The sequence below is a fragment of the Bradysia coprophila genome, unplaced genomic scaffold, assembly GCF_014529535.1.
Source record: "Bradysia coprophila strain Holo2 unplaced genomic scaffold, BU_Bcop_v1 contig_138, whole genome shotgun sequence".
Taxonomy (NCBI): domain Eukaryota; kingdom Metazoa; phylum Arthropoda; class Insecta; order Diptera; family Sciaridae; genus Bradysia; species Bradysia coprophila.
This window is the reverse complement of record NW_023503409.1, coordinates 7,037,230-7,057,763: the sequence shown is the minus strand read 5'-3', so window position 1 is coordinate 7,057,763 and position 20,534 is coordinate 7,037,230. Positions and strand designations below refer to the sequence as shown.

Genomic DNA, 20,534 nt, shown 5'->3' with positions numbered 1-20,534 from the left:
TTATTGTTTCTTATATTGTTTGATTCAAGCAATTAGACCCCACCAGAGGAATAATGTAGTAAAATTGGAAAATTTTGGTTACGAATTTTTATCAAAAATAATTTCTGATTACATCTGAGTACTACTACACAGACAAAAATATGAGATTAGAATTTTTAGGTCCGAGGGGATTACTTTAAAAAAGTAATTTTTTCGGGATTAGATTTTTAATCTTCGCCAGAAATTGAAAAAATGTAATTCCATCAGGGATTAAAAGTAAGTCTAAACAATAATATTGGGGATTGAATGATGATACTACTGCTTATTATTTTCCGTTTACAATTTGATTATCTTGACTACCGATGGATTATTCTGCCTTACGATACCAGGCTCAGAATAAAAATTTGAAGTCGGTTTGTAAAGACACTACCAGATTCAATAAATCATTAAATCAATGTAAAGATTACAAATTTAGCCGCGAACTATCCCCAACCCCATTACCACGGGAAACCAGACATTTTTGAAATTAAATGGTTAAATACTTATAAAAAATGGTAGGAAAACTTCAGAAGACTATAAAAATGAAAATCATGAAAAAATATTGAGTTTTGAAGTGACGATCATGTCATCTGGCAATTTGAATTTTAATCCCACGAGGAATTAGTTTCTTTGAAACAACGGTTCACAATAAGCCACGTTGGGATTAAGAACAAATTGCAGCAGTGGTAAGATCGTAGACTGAAGTGCAGGAGGTCCCGGGTTCAATCTCGTCAGGTAAATAAAAAAAAAATTCTGTTTAATAAAAACATTTCTCATTCCAGATGCACAAAAAAGCTTCTTCTCATATCAGACGTTTAGATAAAAACTATAATATCACAATATCCGTAAAAATCTTTTTTTTTTAATTTTTTTTTCTGAAGTAAAAGTAGGAAGGGTTAGAATATTTTTTTTATTGCATTACAAATAACATTTAGATCAGATTAAAATGAGTAAACTAGTAAACAAGCGTCAAACGTCTGGTGCTAAAAGATTAAAATTTAATTCCTCTAGGGATTACTCATTTGGGGATAAGTTCAAGTAATCCCTGAGGGGACTAAATTTAAATTCTAAAAAAGATTCGGTCGCGTACTGTTAGGTGAACCGGGTGAGCTAACCGTTCACTTCACTGTTGCCGACTGAAAATCGGGAACAAGTAAATAAAATAAAACAAAAACAATAAGTCACGCAACCGAACTTGCATCTAGCATCTAGAGTGTGAATAATGATGATTGATTAAGCGAACACAGAAAAAGGAATAGTGGTTAATACTCGACACTGCCCGCACTGCCCTCTTGATTTGACTCGTTGCACAATTTTACAAGACGTTGAGATTTTCGACACGTGGAGGTGCTGAATGCAATCAGAATTGTCAGAGCACCCAGAGCACTGACAAATGACATAAAAGCAACAATTTCCACTGAAGTAGTAATCAGTGTTGATCTGTGTACATTGTGATTTAGCAAAGAAGTCAATAAAGCAAAATTTACTCGCCGTAACCATAATAAAATCGAGATATCCATCAAATATTAACAATCGAATGGTTGCAGGGATACAAAATCGTCAACAAACAATGGCTGTCAGCGGCTTATTGGTAGTTACCCGGTTATCAAAAATAGCAATCAGTTTATCAGCCGCACGACGATACGTTCAAAAAACGCTATTCATTCAGCTGTATTCGAAAGAATATCAAAATCGATCAGCCCCATCCTTTAGTCGAGCAATAAATACGATTTATTCCTCGTCAGTGAAATGGTGCGGAGACCTGGACGTTCGTGTCATCACCAACAATCTGAAACCGAATAATACGAAGAAACTGACCGACAAGTTTGAAGTTCTCCTTTTCGATAATTGTTTTTCACCCAGCGAAACCATCACCATGTCCAATATATTCCAAACAAAGGAAGTGATAAGGTTGCTCGAGGAAGAGCCAGCTGATATTGAAAATGCGGATTTTGTGAGTGATGCTGACGCGGATAATGTCGAGACATACGAAAATGTTGTTCTGGGTGGAACATTCGATCGGCTGCATGTTGGCCACAAAATTCTACTCACTGAAGCAGTTTTGCGGGCTAGAAAAAGAGTTGTTGTCGGCGTAACGGATGACAATATGGTTAAGAGTAAGCATTTACCTAGTCGATTCGGTTTCGATGAACTTGACACAAATTTGTTGATCCTTTAATGTAGCAAAGACACTGCCCGAATTGATTCAGTCGGTTGATAAACGAATCGAAGACGTGAAACAATTTCTGAATTCCATCGATAAAACTCTCATCTATGAAGTGGTTCCCATATCTGATCCGTTTGGTCCAACGAAGAGTGATCCCGATTTAGACGTAAGAATGAAAATCGTAATTGAATTAGAGACCGAACCTTCAACTGACGAATTGTCCTTTTTATCGCAGCTCATAATTGTCAGTGCTGAAACTATGCGAGGTGGTGAAAAGGTAAACGAAATACGACGAAGTACAGGCTTGCAAGAACTGAAGATCCATTGCATTGACTTGGTGGAGTTCGAACCGGACACAGATGTCAAAGAAGCGAAAGTCAGTTCTACTAACACCCGACTAGATCTTTTAGGAACGAGAATCCATCAACCACGCGAACATTCCCAATTACCGTTGAAACCGTACACCATCGGAGTGGTGGGATCTATTGCGTCCGGTAAGAGTGTCATGACTAAGCGATTGGAAAAGTTTGGAGCGAAGATAATCGATTGCGACAAACTGGCACATGAACTGTATGAACCCGGCGAAGTGTGCTACGATGAAATAGTCACTACATTCGGAGAGAGTATATTATCAGATGATGGTCGAATCGATCGGAAAAAGTTGGGGGCGATTGTATTTAGTAAAGCAGAATTGCTGGAAAAGCTGAATGGAATAGTCTGGCCATCGTTACTCAAACTCTTGAAGAGCAGAATACAGAAGATTTACGAAGAAGAAATGTGCCCGGTGATTGTAGTCGAAGCGGCCGTTTTATTGAAAGCTGGATGGAAGGATGAATTTCATGAAATTTGGGGAATCATCGTTTCGAAGGAGGAGGTAGGAACATTGAACAAAACATTTTCGTATTGCTGCACGCTTTCATTGTACAGGCGATATCGAGATTAATGGAACGAAATGGATTGAGTCATGACGAAGCGGAAAAACGATGGCAAGCTGGAATTGATAATTATACCGTGGTACAAAATGCAGATGTAGTTTTCGCCACGCAATGGAAACATGAATTCACGCAAGTTCAAGTGAGTATCATTTCAAGTGGTTTGAACTGAGTGATCGTTTTAACCGTAAATTGTACCATCGACTGAAATCATTTGTGGTCAAAGAAGCAGCGCAAGGGTCGTCCGATTTCAAATCTCTACGTTGCAGCGAAGAGAAAGACCGTGACTGTGTAAAACATCGGAGAAAGTAAAAAGTTCTAACTGTGAGCTTTTGTCAGGCTTTTTGAGTGGAGAAAATAAGGTTCAATTTTCAGAATTATTTTCATAATAGTTCTTTCGGCTCCTCAAACAATTGTTCTGCCCTACAACGCATAAAAAACTTGGTGTAAAAGAGATGCAAGATTTTGATAGACTAGACGTATGACGTTCTCTCACAAAATAGAGCATCTCTTCTGCACTAAGATTTGTATGCTTTGCTGTGAAATATTGTATGAATTTTGGGGGTAAATTTAAAATCTGATAATTGAAACGCGTTCCAAGAACCGTTGTTGCCCTACGCAACAATGTCATGCCGTACATCCAAAAAGTATTTGGAGTCGATGATGTCAGCACTCTGCCTTGCATCGTATAGACTGTTATGATCAGAGCGAGAAAACCGAAGACCAGTTATTTTAACTTGCCTTGGGGTACTTGTATTTGCTTCTCTTTAACGTGGTACGTTGAGAAAGAGAGGACCGAAGACCAGTTTATTATAACTTGCCTTGGGGTACTTGTCAAAATATCTCTTTCTCTTTCATCATAACACTCTATTATCGGTTCAAACATCTGGTACATAACCAGCATAGATATCAACAACAAAACACTTTCAGCCAAAGATTTCATTATCTAAAACCAATTTTTGTTACTCATTTCTCGTGTGATGTCGACGTTACCATAGACACACATACGTAACATTGTACTTATGTGAAATGAATAGAAACCTTCGGATGGACTCGACCAACAGTGTTTAGATTTTATAATTCCTGCTCCTTGTCGAGCTCTCTGTAAATCAGATTTTTTTTGAAATCAGTTGATAATCAGTTAGCAAATTAGACAAAAATTTTGTCATTGTATGTCGCCTTGATCAGTAATTTCCTATTCTTGTTAACTTCCAGGCGGATAGAGCATGGACTATGCTGACGGAACATTTGATAAAATTGGAAAAAGCCAACCGTTAATATAATGTTTTCTGTTGGACTAGTAACGGTGAAGTGGTACATGGGAACTTTATGATTTATTTTTGTTGTACAATAAATTTTCTTAACAAAATCGGCGATTGTTTTAATGGATACATTTAGTCAAACGACGTTTTTATTGTAAGTTTCAGAGGATCTGCTTTGCCAGATTCACAGGACCATCGTTCAGAAAAGACAACTCTAACGTTTCTCATAAAATGTCGTTGTGGTGAACATGGATATCGAATTCACTTTGAGAACCTGCGAACTTATTTATTTATTTATTTATTAAATAGGGCGTATGACTAGTTACTCAGTCATACTGCACTTAGGCCGCCTGTGGGCCCATTGTGCTCACCCTTTTGGAAAAATAAATTTATAAAAAGTTGGTGCCGACGTGCACTGCATATGTATTTAGAGCGGAAACTTTCCATACTACACGTATGTAGTTAAGAATATCCCTTCAGTGCACTATTTTGATGTTACCGTATGTTAATGGTGATGTTACCCAAGCAATTATACCTACAAATGTACAAATGCTCGGCATTGGCACCTGTAGTGGGTGTGTAGTAGTAATTACACAAACAAACGATTACGTGGAACGCTTACAAGCGAATATTCCTTCTGGAACTCCAATTGCCATTAACAAAGCTCGACTTGTTCTCTTTTACATAGCTCGACTAGAAATTCGTCGTGTAACAAATCCCGACAAGGCCTGATATGTTCAATTTCTACTTAGCTCGACTAGAGCCGTGAATTTTGTCGTGAGACAGGGCCCGACCAGGGCTTACGTTTTTTTTTTTTTTATTATTATTATTACATAGACCGACTAGGGACGTTTGTTACACAAAACCCGACTAGGGTTTCGTTGCATAGCTCGACTAGAACTATTTTTTGTCGTGAGACAAAGCCCGACTTGGGCACGATGTAATTAATCGCTATAGCTCGATTAGAACTATTTCGCCGTGAGACGAAGCCCGACTGGGGCATCGTTTAATTCATTTCATAGCTCGATTAGAACTATTTATTGTCGTGAGACAGCTCACAGTGAATCTAGGTTATAAACCCGAGAGAACAAAAGTCGAAATGAAAACCGCATGACCACAAACAAAAGAACAATGAACTTCTTTGTACGCACCACTTTTATACAAAAGCAAACGAACATGATACATGAATACTTGTATAAAATCACAGCAAAAAAATAGACAGCACAGGAAAACAAATCTAAATGGACTAATTATATTGTTGAATTACAATTATTGAATTACAAATTCACAAAATCAAAATTTTGTAGCGCAATGCAAGACGAAAACGCATTTTAGAGAGCGACGTAAAAACACGTCCGTTCTCCATGCTGTCTCTACTCGAACTTAACAAGAACCAAAAATTGCACAGCCAGAATGCGGTAAAAAAATTGATTTAATTCAACCATTTATGTTGTACATAAATCTTAACCCTACCTTGTACAAGAACGGAGTCTTTGAACAAATTCAATGAAATTACATTTCATTAATCAACCTATAACGTTGTGCTTTTCACCTTTGGAATCAATCTACGGATCATATTGAATTTCTAATACAATTCAGAACGAAAACGAAACATTTCTCTCTACTCATACTACCATTTAGCATGATCACTTCACCACTCTCCGAAAACTTGCGAAAATGTTTCTCATACAACGGCCAAACGTACCCTTCAAAATAGCCCACAACGTCCGGCGGATCATAGACTCGATTCGATCGCCGTCTGTAGCACTCTTCATACGGTAAATGTAAATGAAATTTTATCTGGCAGAGATCGAAAATGGCCGGATGATTAAATATTAGGAAGCCTTCGATAATTAGGATATTTAAGTCCATTGGAACATCCGAAGATTGTCGCCGGTACAGATTCGATTCGTGTCCTATCAACTCCTTCAAATCGTTGCACATTCGGTCCATATCCATTGAAGATAGAATCTCCCAGTTGATGTGATTCAAATGGTCGCAGAGTGTGTGATGCGGACTGTCTACCGGCCAGAAATAGTCATCCTGCGATACCATTTTTACCGATTTGATTGTGATGTTGTCATTTAGAATGTTCTTGTTCGCCAAATCGCCCAGGTAGTCTTGTAACAATTTCGTTATGGTTGTCTTTCCGCCACATGTGACCCCGGATATCTGTAATATGTACGAGGAATACTCGTTAAATACGTTAAATGCTCTATCAACATTGGTCTGTTTCTGTGGATTATACTTCTAACACAGAGTGATTTTTTTGAAAGTGGACCAGACTCCGTAGGAGCTATTTTTAGTGACTCTTTGTTTACATGCCCAGATAGTCCTTGTCTTCAATAGTCTAAAGCCGAAGTTGTTTAATTTTAATATTATTTTATTGGCTAGTGAGCTTCCACCAAACGTCGAAAAAATGTGTTTTTTGTCCGTGATTTACTGTTCATTGGATAGGTGTTGTCCAGTAGATACGGGGCAAGCACAGAATACCTGTACCATCGCTCGAAAATAACGCAAACAATGTTTCAGTCAGAGACCAGAAATTTTAATGAACTTCAAAAGGTGATATCTCGCACCTGGCGAATGTTTATGTTTAGATCAGTTCACCAAAACAAAGTTCATCAAAATTTCCGGATCACTAGCCAATAAAAGAATATTAAAATTAAGCGACTGCGGTTATAGACTATTGAGCCCAAGGGCTATCGGAGCCTGGTCCACTTTCAAAAAAATCCCTCACAGTTATTCGATTCGTTAAATTATGTTAGGAAAAGTAAGAAAATTTACAATGAATACGACAACCAAGTCAAGGTAGAGGTCTCAGTAGAGGTCAATTATAATCAAAATTTGGTGAAACTTTTGAATTAAAATTTTGCAGGAAATAGAATGTTAAAATGTTGTAAAAGATCATACTCACACCTAGCACCAGCCAAGCCATGTTGAAGCGATGTTTTGTTCCCTCTAACTTATTGAACTGCACAAAATTCGTTCAGCAGCGTTTTGTTCAAACATGTATTATAGCTCTTCACTGATTAATTAGTGATAACGCAAAAAACAATTTTTTTCTCAATTTGTGCGATAAGGAATGTATGACGAGAATTGAAAGTTAATTTTTTCTCGAATGGAGAGAACGGTAAAATATTTGGATTTTTTGCTACCGATTGTTGATTCAATAAACTAAAATTTTCTAATTTTTCTGAATGGGATGCAGTGAGCAACAACAGTACATCAGAAAAACCAAATAAATCTCTTAGCATGATACATTGTGAAACCCATAATTGAACCGACAAACAATGTTCCGAATATCAGAGGTATCACATATGCGTATTTTAGCGGTGGGAAACAGTACAGGATCCAATTGTCTGTAAAAAAAAACAAACGAAAAACGAAAAATTCAATAAATTCCCTCTATTTTCATCAAAATAAATGTCGAATGTTTACCGTCTTCAACACGCATAAACGGCAAAATTGCTATCCAGAAAAAGTAGTACAAGAAAATCGAAAATGCGATGCACAAAATCAATTTTCCTAAATTTGCATTCGATGCCATCCGCGGACACTTTAATGCTTTAGTTGATTTCAATTTTATTTAATAAGAGGCGAGTCTACGGTGTGTTATGATATCAGGTAACCTCGAATTTACAACTTCGATCAATGACAGCCAAATTGTTATTTAATAGGGTAAATGCTTTGGCAAACGGCTACATGTCATGCAGTGACAACCATCGAAGCGATGAGCTCTGGATGTATATATTCGATCATTAAAAAAAAAACTTTAAGAGTAAAAGTGACGCAAGTCCTTGTGTAACTTACAAAATAACTGTAATTGCTGATATCAAGGTTGCCAAAAAAAAAAAAAAAGTTTTGTCAAACAAAAAAATCGTTACAAGTGCGGCAGACGATTCCAAGGTTCTGAAAGAACAGGTTCAGACAACGCTGAGTTGATCACGAGGGCGGTGACACACAATTGCGTCAACGGCTGTGAAGTTTATATGTAAAATGGAACTTAACAAAAACAAAATTCTGAATTTTCGAGAAAAATATTTTTTTCAAGTTGATTTCTCACACGCCTTCGTGGTTGTCTAAACCTGTTCTTTCAGAACTTTGGACGATATCGGCCTTCTTCTATTTGAATGTCTGTCTGTCAGGGCATATATATTTTCTGTTGTAACAATTTTCTTTCCATGATTTTTCCTCAACATCCACCACTGCTAACGAATTTTTTTTTGCTTTGATAAGACTTTCTAATATTTTTTGGTCGAATTTTTCTTGTTAGACATTTGCGTAGAATGCGTCACCCTCAACGATATCAGTTATTTTGATGTCTGTGAAGTACCTGCGAACTTGAACCTGCGAATTCTACATTATAGTCCAGTCGTTGTGACGATCATTTTACATGACTTTCTACTGATGAAAGTTTCGAGAATTCGCAGGTTTGAACCTGCGAAAAAAAAATTCGCAGGTTCAAACCTGCGAAAAAAAATTCACAAGTTCAAATTCGCAGCTTCAAACCTGCCAAAAAACCAACGCAGAACCAAAAGGGAAGTTGGAAGGTCTGGTTAAAAATTCGCAGATTCCAAATGAAAATTGGGAGCTTTGGTTATAAAATCGCAGGTTCAAAATGGAAATTGGGAGGTTTAGTCAAAAAATCGTAGTTTTAAACCTTCGGAAAAAATTCGTTCGTTCACACATTTGGATGAATTTGCAGGTTCAAACCTGCGAAAAAAAATTCGTTGGTTTAAACCTGCGGAAAAAAATACAAAGTCGCAGTTTTATACCTGCCAAAAGACCATCGCAGGACCAAAAGCGAAGCTGGAAGGTCTGGATTGAAACTTTTTTAAACATTGACAACCTTGTTGGTAGCCATCGTTATATATTTCTAGGTCTAGAGAGGACATGTTAATTTGATAAGTTCAGTGGTACAAAATCTTTATTACTCAGAATGTTCTCTTTCAAAATCGTAATTTTGTGATCAACTTTGAGGCTTTTTGTTTCGATTTATAATATTTAAGAGCCGATTTGCCAAAACTTCGAACAACTTAAAAACAAGCCATCGGCGATTTTTTAGAGTATACAGTAATTGAATCAGGGGACCTTCCTGAGTAATTTGCAAAAAAAAACAAGCCGTCAGAACAGTCGGAGCGTTTAAACCAATTACGTACGTGACCCTAGTGCATCCGTAGCCCTAATTCGTCCGTGATCCTAATTTTTCCGAAGCCCTAATACATCCGCAACCCTAATAAAGCTATAACCCGATGTGCCCGTTACCATAATGCTTCCCACCTAGCCCACGGCACGTGCAATTTTAATGAAAGTATTCATCTTCATCTTAAAAATTGCACATAGCTCAATTACGAAAGCCCGTACGAAGTACCTCTCAAATAAAACAAAAATTTACGAAGTAATTTAAGGAACCCAAATTTGAAACTTTTTCTATCAATGTCCATATGCGTGATATATGGAATGCCTGAAACGTCCCACACACATAACCAATTACTTTTCTGTTAACAGAAACTCTCTCTGTACCATTTTCCCCAAGATACATCACTTTTACTAAAATCCAACATGGCCGCCGGTAGCCATTTTGTTAGGAGACCGGAAGTAGTTTTGACGCCTTACATTCGTTAATACCTTTCAAACAAAAAAAAATCGTAAAATTCGGTCAAAATTTACTCGAGATATTGTCAAAATAGACCACTTTCACTGTACTGCCGTGTAGCCGGATATGAGCTCACTCCAAGGACCTAGCTCACGCTCCAGTTAACCAAATTTCAAAAACTTTTTTTTCCTTGATTGGTACCTTAAATTTCTATCTAGTAAAGTAAACATATTTGAAATCCGTTCCAATTTGGCCGACCTATAAACAAAAACTGCTTCCCGCCCTGTACCTGGTTCAAACTCACGAGTCGGTCATCCAATTTTCATAAACTTTTTTTTGTCGATTGTTATTGTAAATACCTTTCATTTGACGTATCACTTACAAGTGTAGCGTTTAAATTGCCGTAGATATCTTCGAAAAACCCTAATACACCTATTGGGCCCCAGCTCAGGAGTGGTACACCCAAATATGCCCATTTTCATAAATCCTCGAAGTAATTATGTTTTCACGCCAGAAATCATGAAAAAATGGTCTGCACTAGGGTGACCAAAATAGATTTGTTGCATATCACCGACAATACGTAACGCATTATCTGAAATTATGGTGGTTGGCAGAGGTGTTGAGGACGCATATGTTGACCTTTTAAAAATTTCTAAATTTTTCTGTATGTGGTGCAGTAGCTGTTTTAGGGGAAAAAATTTCTAACTTTTGGAGAGTGTTTAAAAAAAATTACAATGATAGGACTTGTAAAAACTCTTCCGGTAAGTGGCTAACGTAGAATATATGATTATAATATGCTATTAAACACCTGATACAGTGCCGCACTGGCTATACTGGGAAGTCGGGAGATACCCGAGGAACGTGAACAGTGAGTGATAACATCATCAAAATCATGTTCGCTTAATTTCGCGCTTACGAATTAATAGTAAATTACAGGAGAGACCATGTAAATGGTCAATTACAGTAAACGCAAAGTTTGTAATATTTTATTACAGTTTTTATGTCAAAGTTGACCTGTGATGAGAAAATATCTGTTTATCCCATCAAATCATCAACTTAACATTCCATCTCATCATCATCAGACTCCACTTTTTGGTTGACCAAATAATGAAAGTATTCAAGCAAAGGCTCTATACCAGGCAAAAGTTGACCGACGTATAAACGTCGGATTCGTTCCTTACATCCGCCGTTTATACAATGACAACAAATGAATGAGCGTGATATGGATTTTTATTGTGGGCGAAATTTTTGAAAACGCAAATAATTTTTGTGGAAATTTTGTTATTTTTATTTTTCTTCAGGTATTTTAGGCTTTAGGTAATGAGGGTGGTATATATTTGATCTTTCATCGACGTTTCATTTATTTTGTGTGAAATTTGAAACTAAATGTACAAGGTACTTCACACAAAATAAATAAAACGTCGATGAAAGATCAAATATATATCACCCTAATTACCTAAAGCCTAAAATACCTGAAAAAAAATAAAAATAAAAAAATTTCCACAAAAATTATTTGCGTTTTCAAAAATTTCGCGCACAATAAAAATCCATATCACTCTCATTCATTTGTTGTCATTGTATAAACGGGGGATGTAAAGAACGAATCCGACGTTTATACGTCGGTCAACTTTTTCCTGGTATAGAGCCTTTGATTCAAGCAATCTATCTACCGAAAACATGTTTTTCTTCGACGAAGACTTGATATTACCAAGGCTGTAAACTTTGGACCACAAAGTTTACAGCATGGGATTTCGCGTGTGCAAATTATGTGTATCCGCGGTATCCAGGATACCGGGAAGTTGTTAGGAAAAAAAATTGGATACCGGGAAATCGAATTACACTTTTGAACATACAATTTTTTTCCGGAAGCCCAAACCTGCCATTTTTTTTTTGGCTGGTTCACCTGCGATTTTCTTTCGCTGGTTTGAACCTGCGAATTTGGAACGCGCGAATTTTAACCAAACTACCCAATCTCAGGCCGAAACCTGCAAATTTTGTGTTTTTGTTTTTCGCAGGTTGAAACCTGCGAATTCGGAACATATGAATTTTGTACCAAAAATACCAATTTCACTACGGGTTTTCGCAGTTTCAAACCTGTGAATTTTTTATTTCGCAGTTTCAAACCTACGAATTTCTTATTTCGCAGTTTCAAACCTGCGAATTTCTTATTTCGCAGTTTCAAACCTGCGAATTTTTTGTAATTTCTAAAATCACCAAAAATTCATGTAAAATTATCGTCACAACGAACGGACTATAATGTAGAATTCGCAGGTTCAAGTTCGCAGGTACTTCACAGACATGTTATTTTGTAAGTTACACAAGGACTTGCGTTTTTTTTTTGAAATTATATTACTAACAAGCGAAAATTACAGGTATATGTCGTCAGCGCCCCCACCTTTTTGGGCTGGGGTTTTCGTTGCAGATTATTATGAGCTAGGTTTTGTGCTTTCGAATGATGCTACCCAAAAGTTCTGTACTGCTCAGGCACCCGAGCACAAAACTACTTTCTGGTCAAAACATGTCACTTTGTATGGGAGACCCCTAATATATCAACTTTACCCAAAATACAATTCCAGTACCGAAATGTACACATTATGTGCTGACGATATCACCCCACCACTAGTTTAGTGCTGCCACCTGTGCCCAGCACAAAACTACTTTCTGGTCGAAACATGTCACTTTGTATGAGAGACCCCTAATATATCAACTTTACCTAAAATACAATTCCAGGACTGAAATGTACACATTATGTGCTGACGATATCACCCCACCACTAGTTTAGTGCTGCCACCTGTACCCAGCACAAAACTACTTTCTGGTCAAAACATGTCACTTTGCATGCATGGTAGACCCCTCACAATTATCAGAGCTTGTCTTGCATGCAACAGATGCACAATAGCCTGAGTCCATTGTGCATGTAGCAAGAGGCTTGCACAATAGCCTGAGTCCATTGCACATGTAACAAGAGGCTTGCACAATAGTCAGAGTTCATTGTGCATGCATCTCGATGCTTGCACAATAGTCAGAATCCATTGTGCATGTAACAAAATGCTTGCAGAATAGTCAGAGTTCATTGTGCATGCAACAATAGGCTTGCACAATAGTCACAGTTCATTGTGCATGCATCTCGATGCTCGCACAATAGTCCGACTTCATTGTGCATCCAACAGAATGCTTGCACAATAGTCAGAGTTCATTGTACATCCAACCGAATGCTTGCACAATAGTCAGAATCCATTGTGCATGTAACAAAATGCTTGCACAATAGTCAGAGTTCATTGTGCATGCAACAATAGGCTTGCACAATAGTCACAGTTCATTGTGTATGCATCTCGATGCTCGCACAATAGTCAGAGTTCATTGTACATCCAACAGAATGCTTGCACAATAGCCTGAGTCCTTTGTGCATGTAACAAGAGGCTTGCACAATAGCCTAAGTCCATTGTGTATGTAACAGTAGGCTTGCACAATAGTCACAGTTCATTGTGTATGCATCTCGATGCTCGCACAATAGTCAGAGTTCATTGTACATCCAACAGAATGCTTGCACAATAGCCTGAGTCCTTTGTGCATGTAACAAGAGGCTTGCACAATAGCCTCAGTCCATTGTGCATGCAACAAAAGGCTTGCACAATAGCCTGATTCCTTTGTGCATGTAACAAGAGGCTTGCACAATAGCCTGAGTACATTGTGCATGCAACAAAAGGCTTGCACAATATCCTGAGTCCATTGTACATGCAACAAAAGGCTTGCACAATAGTCAGAGTTCATTGTGCATGGATCTCGATGCTTGCACAATAGTCAGAGTTCATTGAGCATGTAACAGAATGCTTGCACAATAGTCAGAGTTCATTGTGCATGAAACAGAATGCTTGCACAATAGTCAGAGTTCATTGTGCATGCAACAATAGGCTTGCACAATAGTCAAAGTTCATTGTGTATGCAACAGAATGCTTGCACAATAGCCTGAGTCCATTGTACATGCAACAAGGGGCTTTCACATTAGTCATTGTTAGTCAACAGTAAAGTTGATATATTAGGGCTCTCCCATACAAAGTAACATGTTTCGACCAGAAAGTAGTTTTGTGCTGGGCACAGGTGGCAGCACTAAACTAGTGGTGGGGTGATATCGTCAGCACATAATGTGTACATTTCGGTACTGGAATTGTATTTTGGGTAAAGTTGATATATTAGGGGTCTCCCATACAAAGTGACATGTTTTGACAAGAAAGTAGTTTTGTGCTGGGCACAGGTGGCAGCACTAAACTATTGGTGGGGTGATATCGTCAGCACATAATGTGTACATTACAGTACTGGAATTGTATTTTGGGTAAAGTTGATATATTAGGGGTCTCCCATACAAAGTGACATGTTTTGACCAGAAAGTAGTTTTGTGCTCGGGTGCCTGAGCAGCACAAAACTTTTGGGTAGCATCATTCGAAAGCACAAAACCTAGCTCATAATAATCAGCAACGAAAACCCCAGCCCAAAAAGGTGGGGGCGCTGACGACACATACCTGAAAATTACATCATTTTACATGGGAATTATAAGTTGTAAATTTCATCAAGCTTTTCTTTTTTCGGTTGTGTTCCAAGAATGCTACGCGCATTCCCTAGTTGAATGGCCAATGAAATTCTTTTGTATAAGAATTTTTTGGCACGTACATCACTTGCGTCACTTTTTAGTAAAAAGTGTTTCTTGACTAATCAAAGGAAGTAATCTTTGGAAGTGTGGTTCGATTACAGATGGTTCCATGGCCCAGATTACGAATATTGGTGGTTTCCAAGGGAAGAATACACAAATTATGATTCTTAGTCCCATGCGTCACGCACGCTGACTAACGTGTGCGCATGATCTTAAGACTTGATTTTAACTTACGATTCCGTTTTCTCTCCGTATAATGTTCAAACAATAGAAAAGGGGCATGGTTTAGGTAAACGGAGGAGAAACGTAGTGTTTTTTTGTAAGTGGAAACCAGACTTAAAGCTGTCTGTTCTATAAATGTAAAGCTGTAAATTTTGGAGAGGTCACGCAGATACAGATACGTGATTGACACACATAAAATTTGACATTTTCATACATTGTCATAGAAGATGGATTCTCAAATTTAACAATTTTATATCTAATAAAATGGCGATCTGCGTGACCTCAACAACAGTCTTTAGCCTTGTATAAACGGTCCATTTGGCCAACATTAATGATGTGATATATCAACCCAATCACTGGACTGGCATTTATTGACTATGTGGTGTTGTTACCCCATTATTTTCTTGACACAAGATCTTTTAATACCAATTCAGAGCAATGAGGACACATCCGCGCTGTCATTTACCCTATAAAATACCATATGCACATACAAATATGTCAGGTTAAGGCAAAAGTCAGTTAGGGCAAAGCAACAGTTAAAATGGATAAGAAACCAAACAAATTGAATTCTGTTACAACAATAAGATTTAACGAAATCAGCGAAAAAATAAAAGAATCAATCGCCCTATTAACTCAATTATCGGTTCCTTTCCAATTTGCACAGCCCGCAAAGGTTAGTTCGCCAATATCTAATTTAAACGTTCTCGGCATATCAAATTTTGCGTTTTCTGAACCGTTAATAGAAATGTCATCATTAGCAATACAAGATAGTGAATTTGAATCCAGCATTAAATTGGAAGATCCTTTAGAAAATTCTGATGATGACAACGGTCGATCAGACGACAGTGACACCGTTCCGTGGATGTTTTTAATAAAAACTGAAGATGAGCTCGTGTCAAACGATGGCAACGAAAATAGCAGTGTTCGATCAGATGATATCGTCGTTAAATTGGAAAAATCTTTAGAAATTTTTGATGAAATCGTGTCAAACGATGACAACGAGCACATTGCATCCGTCAGCCTTCCATTAGAAAACAACGAAGAATCCACCGTACCGTGGAACTGTGCCATAAAAATTTCTGATGTCGCCATTTCAAGCGATCGATCAGATTACAAAGAACAATACGACGATAATGATGTTACTTCAGACGATGGTGGCAATAGTCCCACACTCAGTCTCCAAGAGAAGTGTTACGAAGAATCAGACGAGAAATTTGAGTTAGATTCGAACGATCAGGCGCTCAGTGTTCGACTCAACGGCTTAGCAGAATATTCTTCTGATGACAAGGGCGTTGGTAACAACGAAGCGTGCAATATTCACAGTGAAGATCAAGAACACAGCCGACTAATCGACTGCAATGAAATACAGGTACAGGACGTTCAAATGGAATGTAATGAAGTACTGGCGCAGGACGTTACAATGGACTGCAATGAAGAACAGAACGTTGACAATGTCATGGCTTCGAACAATAGCAGGGAGAATATTCAAATTTCCAGCGTTACATTGAACTGCTCTGTACAACAAAGTGATAATGAAAAGGTGCTTCTGAAGGATGTCAACGAAAATATTCCAGTGCCCAACATTTCAATAGCCTACTCTAGTACGCAAGACGTTGATAATGTGAGTCCGAATGATAACAGTCCAACTAATGCATGCATAACTGGAAATATTGATCGCAATGCTCAAATGAAACATTTCGAAGTCGATAGCCGCAACGTAACATTGAACTGCCCAGTTGAACAAAATGTTGATGGCGATGTGAACGAAAATATTCCAAACATTCAAACAGCCTTCTCCAAATGTCAGGACGTTCATAATGTGACTCCGACGGATAACAGCGATAACGATCAAACTGTTGCGTGCAGATCTGGATACATTGATCCCAATACTCAAATTACAAGTCTCGAAGTCGATAGCCACACGCGACCGGCCCAGAAACTACACGACAATCAACCACTACCGTTCCTAATCCAACACATCCACAAAATAACTTGGGCGAATCAGGAAGAAGTCGCCTTCGCTCCGGTAATGCAGTTGTTTGGTCAGACATTCAATACAGTTATGATCTACGGTGTAGTTACTTCATTAACCGTTGAACAGGGTGGATTGACACTACGCTTTGTCATTGATGACGGTTCCGGTTCTATAAATGTAGTGTGGAAAGCTAGCAACCAAATTTTAGGTCCGTCGAATACAAATTCGGTAACGATTCGGCATACTAACGAAGTTTTTTTTTTTACATTGTAGAGCTTCTAAAAACGATACATCATCTGGATGAAGAGGTGAAACTATGTCGAAAGGCCGGTCTATCTGTGATGAACGAAAATTGGCAACCGAACAGCGACGAGTGTAAGAAAATGCTGGACAGTTTTGACACAACAATTCATTACATCAAGCGACAAATCACTGAGCGAACCAAACTAAAATTATTCGGATACGCGGGCGTGGTGGGTAAACCATTTCGGTCTAGAAATATTGTTCAACTACTTGCCACACATATCGAAGATAATAGTCGCGATCGTTCGCTGGAACTGTATTTCAAGAAAAACTTGATACGCCTGTACCGAGAGAAATATATGCCAAATGGTTGATTGATCATGTAACATACAAATGGTGTTTCCATTGATCAGTCAATGCTTGTTCCTTTCTTCGCTCCAGTTCCCATTCCAATAAATAAAATTTGTAAATTCAACCAATCTCAAGTCTGTTGTGAAATCTTTTATTTTTATTTCGTTTTACGTGAATTTTAGATAAAAAACATCTCAGCACATATGCGAATCAGAATCAGAGATGCACATTCAGCAATCGTATTAATTAAAATTCTGTTTAATCTCGATCGAATCCAGGAAGTGGACCATCAAAAACTCACGATTTTACCAAATAAATCGAAAAAAAAAGTTCGACAAAAAATTTATGCAGTTTTGGCTCGAATGGCAGCCCGCTTGCTGGTGACTGCCTGGAAACCAGATTTAATACTTGCAACCGAGCATCGTGATCCACAGGAGTCGCATTGCAAGAAAAACAGACGTGTATCCTTCTGTAGAACAGTTTCGGGCGATCGGCACGTATGACAGGTGACGTACTCTTTAATGTATCTGAAATACACGAAAACGAAACGTTAGCGATCCCGTAAGATGCAATTCCCAAAACGCAGATCACTCACCGTCTCAGGACATTTTCGATTTGTTTCGGTTGGAAACGACCCTTGATGATCAGCTGTTGATTACCATCCATAGACCCACTGGTACCCAATTCGGCTAATAAAAAGTCCAACAAATGCTTCGGTTGTCTGTGCAACGTCTTGCAAATGTCTGTAAAATTGGCGAACGATGTTTTCTTGGTGCCGACACGTAGAACCTGTGGCGGACGCATAACAAATTTCGGTTTACGTCCGGCGGCCATGTCCGGATTCTTATCCAAAATTATTTCGAAAACTCGTTTTAACAGTTCGTCGTAGGTGTAATCGCGATCCGATCCGAACCAGGAAGTACTGCTATCTTCGACTGAAATCAAGGAAAAATTATTGTAAAGCGTGCAGTGATTAGTCTATTTGTAGAAGTGTCGCTGTTGTAATAATATTTCAAAAGCTGAGAACAGTAACATCTTTTAAGGTTAGTCCGTAATTCATGTCTCCCATGATATTTAAACGTCTGGATCGGGGTAGTTAACTCATATAAGCGTTCAAGCCTAACTTGGATATTAGCGTAGAAATTGACTGACTGTCACCGCTGCGGATTGGCAATTGGATTAGCTTTATGACAAAATAAAACGTGCTTCGGGATCATAATTTGTTTATGTCTTGGATTGGTGCTCAAATCAAGACTTTATCCAGCCTTCTGAAACAAATGCAATTACAGTGAACGACATCTCAAATGTCTCACTGTCATTATTTCAGAGAATGTCATTGTGAATTTGCAATGATAAAATTCTCAGAAAAATTTGACAGTGAGACATTTGAGATATCGTTCACTGTACATTGAATTCTTCTACATATTGAAGTGAAGTGTAGTTCGGAGTTGAAGCGAAAACGACATTCAACGATTACAAATTTTGAACCTTCATTGAAGTGCACAATCTGCAACAGCTGATCCTACACCAGCTGGTGTTCATGCTATTGTTTACAATTTAGCACTACACCAGTTTAGTCACTCACACACACGCACACACAAGTTTGAGTGAGTAAACCGGCAAATACACAATTATCATTAAAAATAGCGTAAACACCAGCTGATAAAAGATCAGCTGTTGCAGATTGTGCACTTCAACGAAATTTACCGAATGTAAATCTTTCTAGGCCAAATATAGAGTAACATTATGACCTTCACTTCTCTCATTAAACTGAAAAGATTAAAATTAAAATTTAAGGCTAAATAAGGTACAAATGCCGTCTTGTTATTCAGACGCTCAAAAAATTACTTTAGCGTCTCGATGTTCGAAGAGCCACTGATCATATAAAAAACAAGTGGAAAAACCTAAAGCGAAATGACTAATCATAATGCAACCAACGAGGGAAGCGCTGAAATTCAAATCAATCAAATTTATGACTTCCACAACCCTGTGCGGATAGAATTTTTTTTAGATTGATTGACAAACAAAATTGTCTTCCCCCAATTAGCAAAAAGTTTGTTTAATGAATTGGAATTAGTCCATACCTTGTCCTTCAGCTAGACATGAAAGATTAAAAATTTATAGCAACCTTAAACGTTAGACAGACCTGAATTGCTCGGTGCTGTACTTACCATTTTCCTTATTGGTCTGGATTTCCTCTTCCAATTTTTCCGCCACCAATTCATCCAAGTCCTTCTTCTTTTTCTTCTTCTTTTTTGTTTTTGAGAAATCCACTTCCAGATTTATTTCATCGTCAGCATTGCCACCTTCCTCACCAGCTCCTTCATTGCTACCGCCACCACCTTCGGATGGCTCTTCACTTTCTGCGGGCAAATTAGTCTCCAATTCATCTGCATTGAATGGCTTCTTCTTCTTCTTTTTCTTTTTGCCGAAATTCTCTAAATCTAAATTGTCGTCGAAATTGTTTCCACCATCCTCTTTACGGGCATCCTCCTTTTCGGCATTTTGATCACTAGTATCTTCGGCTAAAGCCTCTTCCAAATCGAAAGGCTTCTTCTTCTTCTTTTTCTTCTTCGTCGCATCCAATGAAGGATCAAGTATCTGAAACAGTAACGATGAGTTAGATGAGCATCACAATGACGAAATTGTTTATTATGTTTTGTATGTCTTGTCTTTTGAAACTCGGTGACTAGTTTGTTTGACACGTATCCGAAAATTGTTAATTTGAAATTTTAACAAATTCTACAAACACTGTTTTCATTGACCAAATCAACGATGCATTAGCTTAAAATAAGTCTTAAAACATTAGCACGGTATTGAGAATTTACGTAGTTTACCGATTTTTATCAAATTATCACGGACATTCTTAACCTAACCAAAAAAAAAGAACTTGAACCATGCCACTGCACTTATTTTAGCAAATATTTCACTTGCTACTCTTGCGATTGCTGTTCGACCTACCGATTCTTCTTCAGTCATCGTAATGTTGGTCTGCAATTACTTAATTTAACTGAGAAACTCAATAATTTACAATTTCTAGTCTCATAAATTATTATTACATCAGCTTTTTTGAAGAAATTTTTGGGAAAAGATACAGCGCAACATTGACAGTCACGGCGA

The 20,534-nt window shown here is 37.9% G+C and overlaps 4 protein-coding genes across 8 annotated transcripts; 2 read left to right on the top strand and 2 right to left on the bottom strand.

Annotated features, from left to right (window-relative positions):
• Positions 1-1,369: 1,369 nt before the first annotated feature.
• On the top strand, positions 1,370-4,486 carry LOC119073805 (bifunctional coenzyme A synthase). 2 transcript variants are annotated; one of them, XM_037179568.1, is made up of 6 exons: positions 1,370-1,510; positions 1,566-2,135; positions 2,203-2,351; positions 2,421-3,059; positions 3,113-3,259; positions 4,333-4,486. In XM_037179568.1, the coding sequence occupies exons 2-6, from the start codon at positions 1,589-1,591 to the stop codon at positions 4,393-4,395; spliced, it is 1,545 nt and encodes a 514-aa protein (XP_037035463.1). In that variant the 5' UTR covers positions 1,370-1,510; positions 1,566-1,588; the 3' UTR covers positions 4,396-4,486. The 2 variants fall into 2 exon arrangements, with proteins under 2 accessions (XP_037035463.1, XP_037035462.1); XM_037179567.1 differs by having other exon boundaries at positions 1,399-2,135.
• A 1,307-nt stretch (positions 4,487-5,793) lies between these two features.
• Positions 5,794-8,140, bottom strand: LOC119073806 (nicotinamide riboside kinase 1-like). The gene is made up of 3 exons (XM_037179569.1): positions 7,821-8,140; positions 7,297-7,741; positions 5,794-6,551 (listed from the first exon to the last, which is right to left on the bottom strand). Exons 2-3 carry the CDS (start codon positions 7,315-7,317, stop codon positions 5,952-5,954), a joined length of 621 nt encoding a protein of 206 aa, XP_037035464.1. The 5' UTR covers positions 7,318-7,741; positions 7,821-8,140; the 3' UTR covers positions 5,794-5,951.
• Positions 8,141-15,347: 7,207 nt separating this feature from the next.
• LOC119073803 (suppressor of Mek1-like) lies at positions 15,348-17,441 on the top strand. Of its 3 annotated transcripts, none has more exons than XM_037179564.1 (3): positions 15,348-15,518; positions 15,589-17,028; positions 17,094-17,441. In XM_037179564.1, the coding sequence occupies exons 2-3, from the start codon at positions 15,591-15,593 to the stop codon at positions 17,435-17,437; spliced, it is 1,782 nt and encodes a 593-aa protein (XP_037035459.1). In that variant the 5' UTR covers positions 15,348-15,518; positions 15,589-15,590; the 3' UTR covers positions 17,438-17,441. The 3 variants fall into 3 exon arrangements, with proteins under 3 accessions (XP_037035459.1, XP_037035458.1, XP_037035457.1); XM_037179563.1 differs by having other exon boundaries at positions 15,348-16,235; positions 16,272-17,028; XM_037179562.1 differs by having other exon boundaries at positions 15,348-17,028.
• A 108-nt stretch (positions 17,442-17,549) lies between these two features.
• LOC119073804 (eukaryotic translation initiation factor 2 subunit 2) lies at positions 17,550-20,534 on the bottom strand. 2 transcript variants are annotated; one of them, XM_037179565.1, is made up of 5 exons: positions 20,376-20,534; positions 19,586-20,015; positions 19,499-19,510; positions 18,010-18,349; positions 17,550-17,941 (listed from the first exon to the last, which is right to left on the bottom strand). In XM_037179565.1, the coding sequence occupies exons 1-5, from the start codon at positions 20,391-20,393 to the stop codon at positions 17,758-17,760; spliced, it is 984 nt and encodes a 327-aa protein (XP_037035460.1). In that variant the 5' UTR covers positions 20,394-20,534; the 3' UTR covers positions 17,550-17,757. The 2 variants fall into 2 exon arrangements, with proteins under 2 accessions (XP_037035460.1, XP_037035461.1); XM_037179566.1 differs by lacking the exon at positions 19,499-19,510 and having other exon boundaries at positions 20,376-20,533.

What these genes read in the sequence shown, in the direction of transcription:
- LOC119073803 (XM_037179562.1), top strand. Translation starts at nt 15,387, where the DNA reads ATGGATAAGAAACCAAACAAATTGAATTCTGTTACAACAATAAGATTT. An exon ending in AGCTAGCAACCAAATTTTAG is followed by an intron (nt 17,029 to 17,093) that starts GTCCGTCGAATA and finishes TTTACATTGTAG; the next exon opens with AGCTTCTAAAAACGATACAT.
- LOC119073806 (XM_037179569.1), bottom strand. Translation starts at nt 7,317, where the DNA reads ATGGCTTGGCTGGTGCTAGGT. An exon ending in TGGCTTGGCTGGTGCTAGGT is followed by an intron (nt 6,552 to 7,296) that starts GTGAGTATGATC and finishes TACATATTACAG; the next exon opens with ATATCCGGGGTCACATGTGG.
- LOC119073805 (XM_037179567.1), top strand. Translation starts at nt 1,556, where the DNA reads ATGGTTGCAGGGATACAAAATCGTCAACAAACAATGGCTGTCAGCGGC. An exon ending in GGATGACAATATGGTTAAGA is followed by an intron (nt 2,136 to 2,202) that starts GTAAGCATTTAC and finishes CCTTTAATGTAG; the next exon opens with CAAAGACACTGCCCGAATTG. An exon ending in ATGAATTCACGCAAGTTCAA is followed by an intron (nt 3,260 to 4,332) that starts GTGAGTATCATT and finishes GTTAACTTCCAG; the next exon opens with GCGGATAGAGCATGGACTAT.
- LOC119073804 (XM_037179565.1), bottom strand. An exon ending in ATCGAAAATGTCCTGAGACG is followed by an intron (nt 17,942 to 18,009) that starts GTGAGTGATCTG and finishes CGTGTATTTCAG; the next exon opens with ATACATTAAAGAGTACGTCA.